This window comes from Typha latifolia, chromosome 6 (assembly GCF_019914945.1).
Source record: "Typha latifolia isolate L0001 chromosome 6, TyphaL0001v2, whole genome shotgun sequence".
NCBI lineage: Eukaryota > Viridiplantae > Streptophyta > Magnoliopsida > Poales > Typhaceae > Typha > Typha latifolia.
In genome coordinates, this window is record NC_133091.1 from 2,758,655 (window position 1) to 2,775,085 (window position 16,431).

Sequence of the window (16,431 nt, forward strand, 5' to 3'; positions counted from 1 at the left end):
ACCTATTCTCCTTTTGCTTCTCAGAACTGACATTTATTTGCATGGTATTTTGTGGTTATTGAGAATGAGAACAGATTGTGAAGAGCTCTCCAGTTAGGAATGATCGAGTTAGTGAAATATAGTTCTTATGATGGTTAACAGAAAATTCTAATCCAAAGCTACTATTAGTAGTTCTTCTGAAAATTGTGTAGCTGCACTAGATGTGTTTCTGGGAACTCGTCCATGTTGCAATGAAGGTGGAATCTCTGGGGAGACGAGCCCATTTCACAAACCAACTTTCTGAAACACAAAATATCCAAATCTATATGTAAAATAAAAATAAAACACATTTCTCAAACACAAGTACTCTTTTCTAAATGTATATGTAAAATATTCAAATCCTTATTGTATCTGACATTTTTACTTTCTTTTTCCTTTTTTGATTCTGTGCCCCCCTCTCCATTGTTTCAAGGACGCAAATCATGTAGCCAATTGGTTAGCTCACAAAGAAAAGGAACAAGGTTTTGCAGTTCATTGGACAGATGCTTCACGTATACCATCAGATACTTGTTAAAGTTTTGTGCCATCGCTAACTTTATCAAAAAAAAAAAAAAAGGGCTAGAAAAAGAGCCATTTTTGCCATAAAAAATTGTTTCAACAGATAATGATAATCTGGATCCTGGTGTTCGTAGAGATGATATCATTATTGGAGAAAGTGATTAGCAGGCTGCAAGAAATAAAACCAACACAAATAATGTTACAGAATTTTGTTTTCAAAAAAATTTTACTTCATGGTCTACCAGAAATGTTTCTTGAGTAACTACAACTCTCCAGTTAGATAATATATGCAGTTGCTCTTGGCCCTTCCTTCTGCTAGAACATGGTGAGCAGTGAGCACCAGCTTCTGCCGAATCTGTCACTCTCAGAGGAGAAAGATTTGGAACAGCAGATGATGTAACTAATCAGCAAACATTGCTTCCAGAAGGTTTCTTGCTTCTGAACCATTGGTTGCAGTATCTTCAAAAATGTCAGCACAAGCATTTTCTCTTCTGCATTTCCTCTCTTCAATGACGGACTCGATAGATTCTGCACAATAATTCCTCCTCGCCTGCTTGATTGGTTTGTCCGCCAAAATAAACTTGTTTCCTTCTCGGCTTCGTTCAGGAAAACCTGCCCAAGCTTAAGGTAGATAAAGGAAATTAGAAAAAGAAAATCACAACAAAACCAAGTAAAGCAACTAACCCTGGCTGGTGACAGTGATTTGGCTTAAGTCACATTTACAGTCATAAACTCTAAGCAACAAAAAACTAATTAAATTTCTTATATAGTCTGCTCAGTTTCTATAAATTGTAACCAAAATTAAGAAAAATTACCTACACATTCTATCAATTGTAAGAAAGTCTTACCATGCATCTCTGAACACTAAATGCCATTTGAATTCACAACATTGGGGAAACTAGACCTATATGTGAGTAAGGTAAGACATGGTAATACAAGCCTATACGAGTTTATGCACTTCTACAATGCTGATACAGGAAACAGAGCTGACACCATCTTAGAATATTGCAAATAAATTATCAATATATCTATTTTTATATAATGCGGTAAAAGATAAAGAAATTGATAAATAAACGAGAGGACGGTCAATAAAACTTCTCATAAGCTTTTTTTTTTCTTTCCATGTTTCCATTATTTTTCCTAGTTCAAACTGCCTTTTGTCTTTCCTTCTCAAAAAAGTCATCAGTTACTGCTTCATATGAAATGGCCAGAACCAGTTAAACCAACAAATATGGGTCAGCACCACTCTGAATTGGATCCCTCTTCTATGGGTTGAGACTGATCCATACTCAGAAAAAAAATGATAATCATTAAAATGGTATTCCGTCTGAATTATAACACCTAGCACCAGAGTGCCATTAATTAGTGTATAATGTATAGGACATTTCCAAACATGCTAAGTCATAATGTATGATCAGGAGAAATACAAAGAAATTATTTTTCCAATACGGAGACTTCTGACCCACATCCTTTGTTATAGAAGACTACTTTTTCGGTTTCATAAATAGTGCTTAACTATAATGATTCCACACTTTTGGTTTCATGTATAGTGCTTAACTATAATGGTGAAAATTAATGTCGAAAGTTCTCCAGCAATTCAAAGTCTAAAGTAGGTGAACTCAGCTAAAAAAAATTCTAGACTTCCAAAATAAGTATTTGTAGCTCAAAAAGAAAGGATATTTATTTCATCAATGTTCAGATAATGTCTTCTTACCTTCTCTTTGTCTCAATCCTTGGCAAGTTTTTTACAAAAAATTGTTTCACAATATGAAATGATAAGAGCATCGTAGTCATAATTCTACAATCAGATTAAGATTTTTCTTGATTAGTAAATCTCTAAGATGGAACTTCTCCATCCATCAGAGAATTGGCTTGTTTCTACTTTCTGGAGAACTCAATACAAAATATCTGTCATTGGAGTTTATTAGACTATTGTTCCATCAGTCATAACAACATTTGATTGCTGAAACCTTAAAGAAGCAGATGGCCAAAAAACCAACAACAAACATGCATAACATTTTAAATTAGAGTTACAGAATATAGAAATTACTTCCGAAATGGTGCAGAACGATCGAGGCGGCGACGGTGACGTTAAGCGACGCGGTCCCACCGCCGTACTGCGGTATGTAGACGAAGAAGTCGCAGATCTCACATTCCTTCTCCGATAGTCCCGTGCCCTATTACCTCACCAAGCAAAGAGAGTGAGCAAACAAGAACACCCCCCTAAGTTTCGATTTTCTTTAACAAATCTATAAGAGGAAATGATAGAGAAGGACCTCATTGCCGAGAAGGAAGGCGGTGCTCCTCTTGAAAGGGTGGGCCGTGATCGAAAGGGCGCCGTCCGCGATCTCGACGCCGCAGATGTCGCATCCGCGGTCGACCTTGAGGTACGCAGCGGCGAGAGAAAGGGAGGGAAAGTGGCGGAAGCGAAGGTGGGAGACGGAGCCGTGGGCGCCGAAGGAGTTGAAGTCGCGCCGGCCGACGAGGACCATCTCCGACACGCCGAACGCCGTAGCGCTACGGGCGAGGGTCCCCACGTTGTGGCGCTTCGCCACGTTGTGTACTATTATTAGGCTCTCTACTGCCGGCACCGTCTTCTCCTCCGGCGGCGGCGAAGAGGAGGCCATGGGTGGGGGGTTACGAAGTGAAAGCGTTGTACTGGAGAGAAGGGGGCGAGAGACACTACCGAGGTTTTTGAGTTTTGGAATACCTCTCTCTCCAGTCTCCAGTGAGTTGACGACTTTACTGGAGAGGCCTTCCATTGACTTTGTACTACGGCCCAAGCCCACTTCTTCAACTATATTTGAAGCCCAGGTTACTTGATTTCTTCATTAATTCTAAAGAAATTGATATAAGCTTAATAATACAATAAACAGGGGGAGATTGGCGATCTAATGTCGATTAACAATCACCACAACTTTATAATCATCTACAAATACATTAGATTTAGCCGATCGGAGGAGGAGGAAGAGGAAGGAGGAGGAGAAATTTCAAATATCTAATAGTAACCATTAGTTAAAGATCTTAATTTATATATAATATTAATAAATATTATACTTAAGTTGATCCTATCAAGTTGAGCTTGAGCGAGCCGGTTCAGACTCAACTCAAAATTAATTTTAGACCTTCTAATTTAGCTCGGGCTCAGCTCACCTCTAGCTAAATCTATAAATTTTTTTACACTTGATTTAATCAAATATAATTAAAAAAATAAGTAGATATTAACTATAAATATATAGATTGGTGAGGTCAACTAACACAAAAAAAAAGAGTACACTATAATTTCCCCTAAAAAAATTCTTCCATCAACATCAAGCGTTATCTTATAACAGCCCGCGGTTTCCAGTCAAAACCAAACATCTCTGACCCACAGCCGACAAAGGCGACCATTTCCATACAAATCATAACCACATGAAGCCAACGCGGAGCATCGACGACCAGAGAATGACAGGGAGAGTTGAAACGAGAAGAAACCTCAACGAGAAGAAACCTCAACGACCAGATAATCACCTAACCTTCACCATTAAAACCCCATTTCTTCGCTTCAAGATGCTCCAATTCAATAGCTAAGCTAAGTCGTCGCCATGGCAACCGAGGTATTGCGGCCCCACGACGTCCTCAGCCGACCCCATCACTCCTTCCGATCACATCGTAAGCCAAACCCCAACCTGAAGGCACCACCACCGGCGCCGACGGCCAAGAGAGGACGGGAGGGCTCGGCACCGAAGAACAGCCGCGGGAAGGCGGGTTTCTCGAAGCGAGGAGGGGCCAAGTGGGAGGGCGTGTACGCCGGATCGGGGTTCTCGATCTCGCCGGAGCCGAGCTCGCTGCCATTGCCGAGTTTCCAGGTCAGGATGGCTAAAATCTCCGCCGGGGCAGCGACTGCGGTGGTAGACGAAGTGGCGACAATCGATTTGAGGCGGATGCTTCGGCTGGGGTAGAGGAGGAGGAGATAGATAGATAGATAAACTCCTTTCTTATTTGCTTTGCAGCATCTCCCAACTCTTCCGTCCAGTTTTTTCAAGAGACGGAAAAAAAGAGGGAGGCTACCTCTAATTTACTCTTATATATATATTTGACATAATATGTATTGTTTGGAGCTATTAGATTTTGATCTAATGGTTCAAATCTGTTAATATCCTAATCTCTCTTAGTTGAATTAAATTTGAATTAAAAATACACGATTCCTTTCATATTAGGATTAGGAGGAATCCTAGTCCCTCGCGCACTCGGACTCGCACTTCTCGCACGTACAACTATATATATATATATAGGTAGCAGACCAACGCCTAACTCCAAATTCCAGTTCGTCTCTCTCTCTCTCTCTCGCTCTCTCTCTTTAACAACTAAATTCGATCAGCCATGGCAGTTCCGGCACCCGACGATATTTCTAGGGACGATATTCCCGTCGCCAAATTTGCTCTCCGTGGTTGTTGGATTCTCGCATTTCTCGTCGCGATCGCAATCATCGTCTTCCACCTGGTAGCCTTGTTCCGCGAGGCTACGATTTCCCTGGACACTCTCTCCGTCGCCACGACGGCCAACCGGACCCTCTCCGCCGTAGGACTAGATGCCGCTATCCGAGGAGGCATTGCATGATGATCGGTTGACGACAGAGCGGCAGCGAGGGGGAAAGTCAAGCACCAGGTGGACAGGGAATCATAGAACTAGAAGAGGCAGATGATAGTTTAAATATTCTTCTTCTCCTCTCTTTTTTATAGCTTTTCTTGATCTGTAAGGAAAGTTTTAGTTCAGGTTAGTCTTTTGTCTCGATCATTGTTTATCTTCCCATTTAAATGAATAGCTAATTAGTATAGCAATTTCTTTTTCTTGTTCTTCGTGATTTATCAAACAAAAACGAAATTAAATTCTCTTATTAGCAGATCCCAACGTGAGTTTTGGCAGTTCAAGTATCTCCTGCTCGATTTGTTGTCCATCTTGTCTGTGATCTTAGATTGAAATTACTTCTTTTGCTTTAGAGAGGAGTTATCGTTAGGAATTGAACACCAACACTCTCATACACATGAGTCCTTTTAACCAATGAGTCAATTCTAATCTTTATTAAATAATTTAGCCTCTTAATTTATATATTTTTTTTTGGTAAAAAGGTATTTGTTACTTAAGATGCCAGTATACATAAACATTATATCATCAAAAAGTTACAAAAACAAAAAAAACACAGCTTGTTTAATAATAAAATTGTTGGCAGTATACTGCTATGAAGTTCTTAATGAACAAAGCAAATATTTTCACTGAAAACTTGGTTAGTTCGCTTTATGAAGAACTTCATTGCCTGGTTTATGGTTTATGAAGAGTTTTAGGTGCTATCTCTGCTATGAATACTGGGACCTGCTCAAAAGACACTCGACAATTAATCTGGTATATAATACTCAGTACAACTATAACCATTTGTTTCACCATCTCTTGCATGGACTTTGTTTGAAGATTATAAAGCTTATGAAACAAATATAGTTCTGAAAGGATCATACCGCAAAGGAGAACACTCCAACTCTGTATCCTGTAGAAATCCACCCAGGTCCCAGCATCGAGTGATATAGCACCCTAGGAATGGCAGCATGACTTAAAATTAACTTTCTTGAGAAGATAAATACACGATAAATGCAAATAGCTAGTGAATATACTCTGGCAAAACAGAGTGCAAGCTATTCCGGTAATGCAAATGATAGCTGATATTCTCATTGCAAGCTATTCCAGGAAGATAAGGTTTAAGAAATAGTAAGAACAAATTAGAATGTTGAGAGCTGAGTTATTTCCTTCTTACTCCTTTACGTCCAATTAAATCAGAAATAAGTCCACTTTTAACTGCTCCAACCAGTGCACCAATAGTTACTATTGAGCCAAAAACTGAATACTACAAAGTTGAACCAAAACATTATACTCAGAATCTCATAGATTGCATGTATATTGAGCTTTCCTTACCAAAGCATTCTATTATTGCAAAGGCAAGCAACCAAAAAATAATAAATTTTCTATAAATAATGATGACTGATTTTAATTTGGATCAAAACTTGACACTGTACTCTAGTTAAAAAAACTCAATATTGAATAACAGGATTTATCCTGTCATTGAGCCTTTCCTAGAGTATTTAGTTGGGGAAAAAGAAGCGAAAGGGAGATCTAGTGAAGTACCAGAATGGGATGCCATGATTACACTAGCTTGTCTATCGACGCAAACATTAATATGTGGAGGTTACAAATCATTGAACTTGCCAATAACTTGAGGGGAATATGACAAGAGATTCATGTACATTTGATATTGTTCTTGTCTCTATTGACCACGGCAGACAAGTTGGTTACTTTGTTGATGACATTAAGGAGGAAAATTATTGCATTGCTTATCTCCACAAAGATGCCATCCTTCAAGTACTTACTTTTCTAGCTCGTCTTCTTCAGTGTTAATTTCTAGATGTAGAAGTGAATAAAAGTAACTTTCAGATTGGTAGTATTTCTCATGAGGCTTTGTCAATTTTGGAACAGAAAAGTTATCTGATGCATTGCAAATGTATCCAGCTCAGGTGAATGCGGTAATATAAAAACTTGCAAATTGAAAAGTATTGTTGTTATGCCCCAGATATTTAATTGTGTTCCAAGGATTCGGAATTATTTTGATGTGAACTTAACAAAACATAGAGTATTAAAGAGAAAAGATGAAGTATGCTGATCAAACCTCAGAAAGAGAAAGCTTGAGATCTTCCCTGATTTTGGTCTCAGTTGGTGCAGAATAGCCGACCTGCAAAGAACCTATAGCTAGTTAAATCGAAGGAAAAGTTGAAACTACTAGTAATATAGTACTATCGCCAATTCTGTAAAAAGATGAGTTTCTTTTACCACTTTTACCAGCTTCTCAAATCTGAATCTATCTAACCCAAATAGAGATATGGGATTTTGTTTACTCAAAATTTTGTGACCCAAGCCAAGACTTACCCATTGTCATCCAATGATTATTTGGCTAAATTATGTTACACCCTTTCTGAACTATAATGCAGTACCAAAAGACATCCTTGAACAATAAAAACATACACTTTGCCTCTTAAACCATTTAAAGCTAACAACTTAGACATATCTGTTGCCGATTTGACTGTGCTCAGATGATTAAAAAGACTCCTATTGAGTTGATTCTTCACAAAATACAGAGAAGCTACCAAATGAATGAACTGATTTGGCATCCAACCACATGCTACCAAATAAGCAGTTAAGAATGTCCACATCTTACGGCAAAATTGAGTAGTTCATCGCTATTGTAACAATCAAAACTCTTCCTGATCATACGCTGTTAAGCAATGGGGCAAGGGGTGATATCTTTTCCATTTGTCCACCTCTTGTAATGTTAATTGATTAGTCTGGAAACGCCAGAAGAGCTTCTATAAGACTTGAATATTTTGCTACCTTCTTTAATTGTGTATTGCAACTACACGATCGATCTACAAATAGGCACCAAAAAGAAAAAGAAATAGAGCAAGAGATAGAGTAACATTTAAAAAATATAGAATCGGAACAAAGAAACAAGAAGAAAGAAGAAGAAGAAATTACTCACAGCAACCCCAAAGACGAAGGATCCACAGACAGCGACGCAGGTGCTCCTCTCCATCCATGCCGTGCTCCTCTCTTCCAATCTACAACCTACTCACTACTTCTAGCATATGATTCTAGAAACAAGTAATGTTAGGATTATATTTTGCAGATAAGCCCCCAATCTTTATGGATATCTATAAATACACCCTCTTGCATTCATATTTAATATCTTTCAATGTTTTCTTTCATTTTGCACCCTTCTTGTATTTATCGCAGTTGACATCGTATCCAATCACACCAAGAACACCCTGGGACTTGTCAGAGATTCTACACAGAGTAACACGTTGTCAAGAATATTTCCATCGTACCTGAAAATAAATATAATATTAAAAACAAAATCATTTAAGCTAGTGAATATTATGGAAGGTATTAGATACGATCGATGTGCTAAAATAATTTTTCACCGGCACTAAATCTCTACTATATTTAAATGATTTTAATTAAAATACAAAGATCGAATTAAACATATATTTAAATGATAAATGTAAATCATAATGATTATAAAAACTAGGATAAGAGATGAGAGTTTTTTACTAGATTAACTCTGCTCACCGAATATTGTAGTCTGCGTTAGCAATTTGATTTAATATTAAATCTTTTTTTTTTCTATGAGCAATTTTGGGTACTCGTATATGGCAAAGAATAAATATATAAAAATCGCTGAATGAATTAGGATTAGCAGTTTACACAGCACTTAACATTTATTTTATTACAGATATAAAAAATTTCTCACTGAGTTAGAAATTTTTTGTTGAACAAAATCGCTATCTTAGAAAACGATTTTATTATGCGTGCTTACATGGCATCCACGCGGACTAAAAATTACTTAATCTATTGTGCACAATATTTGTTAAGCATAAATAGAATGGTCAAAATCTTTCCTTAACACAAAAGTTATACAGGCATCTATACTATTTTCCTCCATACACGTACAAATATGTCTAAGGTAGGGTTATAATTGGATCCAAATATTCGTTACTAAATCCACAACCAGAAGTCTGATCTTAATGTTTCTATCTTTATAATAAATATGTTAGATTCGGTTTGAGTAGTTTTGGATCTGATCGAATCCAGATTTAGCATGGATCCTAACTAAATATCCATCGGAGTTTTATTATAAGATTTCTTTTAAGTCCACACATAATTGTTAGATAGTCCAATATTTAAATTATGTAAATTGAAGCCTTTGATTATTCTAATTCCTATAAGAATAATTTTTAGTCTCTCGAAATATAACATTCGTTCTACTTTTATATTTGCTTAATATGTTAAGCTTGTGTCATTTTTTGTGAGATTATTATATCATAATTGAATGCTAAAATATATGACTTGTAGCTTTGGAATAAAAAAAATTATTTTATTTTTATTTCATAATATACTAGTTATTCATAAGGAATCCGAATTTAGTCCATTATCTGATTGACTTGAATCTAATTCGAGTCCGACAATATTAGATAATAAATAGATCATATATAGATGTTACAATTACTTATCCATTTAATATTTGATTTGAGTTTGAACCCGACAAAATTAAATGCATATGGATCTAATTTTTGTATATATATGATCGAATCCGATATAGTTACACCCTAGTATAGGTGCATGGGATTAAATTTAAACCTAGGGGTTGGGTTCTTAGTAAGGTTTTGAGTTGGGTTTTAAGCTTCAATTCATACTCAACACCTAATTAACCTAAGGGAGTGTTTGGTTGCTAAAATATTTACTTTCAAAAATTTCTCTACTTTTCATATTTGATTGTAAAAAAAAATTAAAAAAAAGTAACTTCCTTGCATATAAAAAATAATTTTATATTTTCTTTTTTATTTTTTTTTTCTTAAAAGAAGATAGTTACTTTACTACGGTGAGACACTTCATTGAACTCTGCTTCTCGATGAGCAAATACATCATAAGTTCAATTGGGGATTGACTAGTATCTTTGGTCCAAAATTTTCATTACGCCTAGACAAATTTGGCATGTACTGAACTGAATCACTTATCTTAATATCAAACTGTCAGCATTATTTTAGCACCATGTCAGCAAATGATGTAAATCATTAGTTTAATAAATTATTTTTAAGACAGCAATTCACGTAGCTTAAAAGAGAGTCACATTGTAATATCCTAACGAAGAAATGAGAAATTAGCAGTAAGTCTAGTGTGACTTGGTAAACTGACCTACTTAAAAACCGTGTGGTTGCTTACTTAGTAAAAAGTGTCTTATTTTGATAAATAATTTAAAAACTATAGTAGAGTTATAATAGTTTTTTTGCAAAGGATAGCAAATTGTTAGTATAACCACATACACTTGCATTAATTTCATGACAGAGAACATTTATTATCTTACTTCGGATTGGGCAAATCTAACATCCACGCGGTTATAATATATGTATATATATATATATATATATATATTTGCACATCTACGTGGGCCCGTGAATGAATAACGCCATGCAATTATATAGGAGGAAGCCTTCCATCTGCCATAAATTTCAGCCAATGACAGTCGACCCACAACGAGAAAGTACAACAAATTCTCTCGCAAATTAGCTGTATTCTTATCTACATTCTCTTTTTGCCACCTCTCTCTTTGTAACCTCTCTTCTATCTATCTATAAATTGAATCAATCCCAAGTAGCTTGAAACTCTCAAAACTCTCGTGCTATTCCTCTTAACATATCTTTCTCTTTTACCTTAATGGCGTTGGAGCAGTTGAAGAAGCAACTGGCTGGTCTCAAAATGGAGATATATCAGGAGGTTTTATATAGTTTCACAAGATATACATAAACTATCCCTTCATCCTATTTTCTGATGAGAAGATGATCACATCTTTATTTGGTGTCTCTGTGTAGGGATTTCTGAATGAGCAGTTCACAGTTCTGCAGCGCTGCCAAGAGAGCGATCCCGGTTTTACCGTCGAAATGGCGAAGCTTTACTTCCAGGATGCTGAAGTTGTTGTCAATGATCTGACTGTGCTTCTGTGAGTGAGCTAGCTATATTCTTGATGACATCTCTAGATCAGTATAATTATCCACACATCTTCTTTTTAAGTACACTGTGATTTTATTCAGAGTTCGGTTTAACGAATAGTAAGTTAGCTTTTTGATTCATCTTAATGAAGGGGTTCGGAGACTGTGGATTTCAGCAACGTTGGTGAGCTTCTTCACAAGTTGAAGGGGAGCTCAATGAGGTATATATATATATTCATATATTTCTTTTTCTATATATTTTTCTCCTCACTTTGTTGAGTTTAAAATTATTAGAGAATAGGAAAGAACATAAAATATAAGTTTATCCTTCTTATTTCCTGTTTATATACTTCATAATATTATGTAAGGAATAATAATAATTATTATTATTATTATATAACCTTTTATTTTAGAATAATAACTAAATATCATAATAGTTTATTATATAATACGAATATTATTCATCAAAATTATATTTTATACTACACGCTAACCCAAATAGTAATTTACCCTTGATATCTATCTCATTAGTCTTCAAAATTATCAAATCAAAAAATATTTATCATAATTTTATAAAAAATGAAAAGTCTTTTTTTCTTATCGTTCTTCAATTTATATCACATCAAAGTAAATTATTACATCCTTATTTCATAATACAATAAATATAGAAATAGTTATTCTTAGAATAGTTGTCATAATTTTTTACATTAATTGTTCACTAGATCCAAAATTTTAAATGGAAATTTTAGTTAGCTTTGTGTTTTTAGTTTAGGAATTCTTGTGTGTCATAAGCATGCTTATACAGTAACAGATCTAGACTCGCATATATTAACTACATATGAACATATATTCTCTTCATATATTAGTACGTTACGCACTTATAAAACTATATATATATATATATATATATATATATATATATACTTAGATACCTATGGATAAGAGATCATATTGTGCTTGATCAATCTAAGTGATTCAAATTATTACAGTCTTGGTGCCCAAAGAGTTAGTAAGGTTTGTGAAGAGCTTCAAGTTTGCAGCAAAGAAATCAATAAAGAAGGGTAAATATATACTTAACCTTCTTTTTTCTCTACTAAATCATTCTATACAATAAACATCATATATCTAAATTAAGTACCTAATGAGTTATTTAATTCTCATAATGCTTTCTTCTATGCACAGATGTCTGAATCATCTGCAACAGCTCAAGGAAGAGATTTCTGTACTGAAGGACAAGCTTGAGTTCCTTTTTGTGGTATGAAAATTTTTCTTAACCACTTCTATATATGCATATATATATATATATATATATATAATCCAGCAAGCTAAATCTAGCTATGCTAATTTTATTTTTATTTTTTTTTTCCGTTTGATGATTTGTAGTTGGAGAAGCTCATTACCACAGTTGGGGACAATTAATTGACACAGGTGGTGAAGAAGTGATGGCTTTCAACTTTCAAGTAAATGGAACTAGTGATTCCAATGAGCAAGGTTTTAGTTAGTTAAAGAATAAGATCCTTTTAGTTGGCTTATTTTGCATATCTACCATCATTCTGTTTGGCTGCATGAAGACAATGAATTGGAATGGCCAAATCTTTTTTTATTATTTTATCATAGGCCAGTAGAACTCGACCGCTTTGTTAAGCCAAACCTTTCTCATGGATGCGTTTATTTATTTTTTAATTAATTAGAGCATATAATATAAATTTAATTAGGTTAAATACAAATTTTTTTTAAAAAAAAAAAAGAAAGAAAGAAAGAAAGAAGTCTTTATGCGGCCCTACACTTGAGTCATTATGATGTCGCGTGCGTTCCACGTGCGGCGGAAGGCTCGCAAGAAAACCCCTTAATGGGAAACAAAAGACACGGAGAAAATGTTTAAAATCTACAAGGGTTGACTGCTCCATCAGCTGCTCCCTTCAAACACCAAACACGCCTCAAAGCTACCATCGATCCGCCACGTCATCCGACCAGTCTGTTTGCTGTTGCGGGCCACCCAACCCCGTGCGGCGCGAAAGCTGAGGTCGTTAATTGCGCGGGGTCCACGTCATCCCCCCCCCTAAGTCCCATAAGTCCCATAAGTCCAAGTACAAACTCACACACAACAAGTGACTATAAATTGAATGCCCATTTAGAGCTCCTTTATTTATTTATTTATTTATACAAAGGTAAACGAGACAGGAGTATAAGGATAAAATAAGAGAATCCCATCTCTTTTCTTTACTAGAAGAGGTGGCATCATTAACCGACAAAAAAATTCCACACCTTTATGTTTGGGAAATTTCAAATTTCATTTTTTTTTTAAAGTTTACCTTACTCCTACGATTCAAATTTAAGAATTTTATAAGCAAATTATTCAATAAACTCAACTATTCCATAAGCATCCCGTGACACGATCTATTAATTACTAATTAGCGAGTCATAGACTCTACGGTTTGATCCAGCCCACCCAAGTGCCGAGTTAGAGGCGAATAGTTAATTACATGGCTCATCATGGATTAGACGTGGGTTAGAAAAATTATCCTAATATTTATTTAATTTTCATCATGATTGGGTCTTTAAAAATAAATCCAAATCTAAATATTTGAGATCGTAGTTGAAATTTATCCTGGCCGCGTGCTTCAAAGACAGTGCTCATTCCAGTGGCATGGGAAAAGATCCACTAGAGGACGCCTCTCCATAAGTAATAAGCAATAAGCTCCCAAATTTATATCTTTTTTCTAGGTAATAAATGCCTGTATGCAGCCAATCTATGCCTGTACCCTCAACTGCACATCAAAACAAAAAGAGAAAAAGAAATTAAAATAATTAGCAGTTTATATAATATACTACTACTCCCAATTTGCCATTGGGACTGGGGTGTTTATCTATCATTACTAGGCTTTTTAATCTCATCTTCTTCGCTAATCTATAATCATAAGCAATCAAATAAAGGACCCACCAGTCAATGAAAAGAAAAGATTTTGAGAGTAATTTTTTTTTCTTTTACCAGGAAAAAGAGAATGATTAGAGAGAGAGAGAGTCAAAAGCAACACAAGATGGCATCAAATAACTAAAACTTTTTGGAAAATAAAACAAACCTCAAGAAATGCTACCAGGCTTCTACCCCAAGACACACTGCTCTTCTTTTCACTGTCCCCCCCCTCCCCACTCCTCATTAAAAAGCTCTCCTTCCCTCCCTCGCTTTTCCTTAAACCCTAAAAAAACCCTCCTCTTCTTCTTCTTCTTCGGTAAAACAACGAACACCTTCGATGCGTTCCATTCACCTCCCTTTCTTCTCCATTTACTTCTTCGTCTTCTTTAGTAGGAGCGTGGCGATCTTGGACCCGGTGGACTACTTGGTCCTCCAATCCATCCGCAAATCCCTCTCTGACCTCCCGGGTTCCGCCTTCTTCTCTGGCTGGGACTTCACCGGGGACCCCTGCGCCACCTTCCCCGGGGTTCTCTGCTCCGGCGGCCGCGTCGTCTCGCTCTCCCTCGGCGACCCACGCGCCGGCTCCCCGGCCTCTCCGGCCGTCTACCCGCCACCCTTTCCCGCCTCTCTGCCCTATCCGATCTCTCCCTCGTCCCCGGCCGCGTCTACGGCGAGATACCCGCCGGCCTCCCCCGCCTCCCCAACCTCCGCTTCCTCGCCCTCTCCTCCAACCTCCTCGCCGGCCCCATCCCTCCCTCCTTCTCCCCGTCCCTCAAGACCGTAGACCTCTCCTCCAACCGCCTCTATGGCCAGATCCCTTCCTCCCTCCTCCGCCTCCCTTCCCTCTCCACCCTCGTCCTCTCCCACAACCGCCTCCGCGGCCCCATCCCCACCCCGGTTTCATCCCCTCTCGTCCACCTCGACCTCAAAAGTAACCTCCTCTCCGGTGACATCCCCGCCCTCCCATCCTCCCTCCGCTACCTCTCTCTCTCCTCCAACCGCCTCTCCGGCCGCACCGACCGGGTCCTCTCCCGCCTCCCCCGCCTCGTCTTCCTCGACCTCAGCATGAACCGCCTCTCCGGCCAAGTCCCCGGCGAGGTCTTCGCCTTCCCGATTGTCTCGCTCCAGCTCCAGCGCAACTTCTTCTCCGGGTTCCTTCGGCCGTCCGGCCCGGTCACCGAGGGGGCGCTTGTAGACCTGAGCTACAACAGGCTGACCGGAAGGATACCGGCCGAACTGGCGAAGGCGGGGACTTTGTACTTAAATAGCAATAGGTTCATCGGCGAGGTGCCGGCGGAGATGGTAGAGAGGGTGGTGCAGGGGAGGATAAGGTTATTATACTTGCAACATAATTATTTAACCAAGTTTGGGATCGGACCCGGGGCGGCTGTGCCGGCGTCCACGTCGATATGCTTGCAGGACAACTGCATGGTGCCTCCGGTGGCGATGACGTGTCCTGTGAAGGCCGGGAGGAGGCGGACTCGGTCGGCGGCGCAGTGCGGCGCGTGGAGCAAGGGGAGGTGAAATTTTTAATTTTTTGTTTAGGAAAAATTTTTTGCTCAAATTTTTTTCTTTTTTCTTTTTGGGGATTTTGGAATGAATTCTGGGGGAATAATGTGCATAAGGTATCAGCTGGAAAGGGGAGTTGTAGGTTTCTACTTGTTTTTGCTTTACGTTGTTGTTGTTGGTAGCGATGGAAGAAAAATACAACGATTTGTTGACCATTTTGCGAGTTTGCATGAGGAAATTTGTGAGTCGTCACCCTTCGTGCTCTTCTTGTTGTTGTCGACTCGTCCTTTCATCCTAAACTATGGAAGCGTAATGGGAGCATTAATGTTGGTAGTAGCTCTTCTCTTGTTCGTTTGTGATGGTATTGGTAGTAGACTCTTCACTCTCAATTGTGACCCACGGCTCTTTTTCTTGTTTCTTTGAGAGAAGAAGTCAGTAGTCAAACAATTCATTAATAGTAATATTTAATTATGAACAAAACCATGCATGATATATATAGGGAGAGATGTTGAGAAAAGTTTTAGACTACTTGTCTATAACAGAGTGTATGACCAAAGGAAAGTAACAAACTCAAAACATACAAAGTATAATCTTTAACTGTAAACTGGGGAAGTAGGTTGATGACTTTTAGAACAAGCTCCAAGAGATCAACAAATAAATTAGTCCTAATCTAAGGCTGGTGTGAAGCAGAGGGAAGTGAAGGTGGAGAATGAGAGGTGCAGGGTCTTTGGTTCATAAAAGACTATAAGCCACACTCGAATTGAAAGCCAAAGGGTTCCGTGGTTGTTCCTATAAATTACTACATTGGTGTTTCTCCAAGTCCAACTTACACACAGCTAATTCTAGGTATTTGGACTGTTAGGGGTGTAAATGAGCCGAGATGGGAGAGGTGGAAAAATTAAGCTCAGCTCG

General features: G+C 37.8%; 1 protein-coding gene and 1 pseudogene across 5 annotated transcripts; one reads left to right on the forward strand and one right to left on the reverse strand.

Moving 5' to 3' along the window:
• Positions 1-744: 744 nt before the first annotated feature.
• Positions 745-8,189, reverse strand: LOC140790754 (uncharacterized). 5 transcript variants are annotated; one of them, XM_073140982.1, is made up of 7 exons: positions 8,093-8,187; positions 7,772-7,979; positions 7,226-7,288; positions 6,027-6,099; positions 2,814-3,334; positions 2,588-2,714; positions 745-1,149 (listed from the first exon to the last, which is right to left on the reverse strand). In XM_073140982.1, the coding sequence occupies exons 2-7, from the start codon at positions 7,823-7,825 to the stop codon at positions 938-940; spliced, it is 1,050 nt and encodes a 349-aa protein (XP_072997083.1). In that variant the 5' UTR covers positions 7,826-7,979; positions 8,093-8,187; the 3' UTR covers positions 745-937. The 5 variants fall into 5 exon arrangements, with proteins under 5 accessions (XP_072997083.1, XP_072997081.1, XP_072997085.1 ...); XM_073140980.1 differs by having other exon boundaries at positions 745-1,158; XM_073140984.1 differs by having other exon boundaries at positions 745-1,158; positions 7,828-7,979; positions 8,093-8,175.
• A 6,006-nt stretch (positions 8,190-14,195) lies between these two features.
• LOC140790902 (uncharacterized) lies at positions 14,196-15,783 on the forward strand (annotated as a pseudogene).
• Positions 15,784-16,431: the final 648 nt, after the last annotated feature.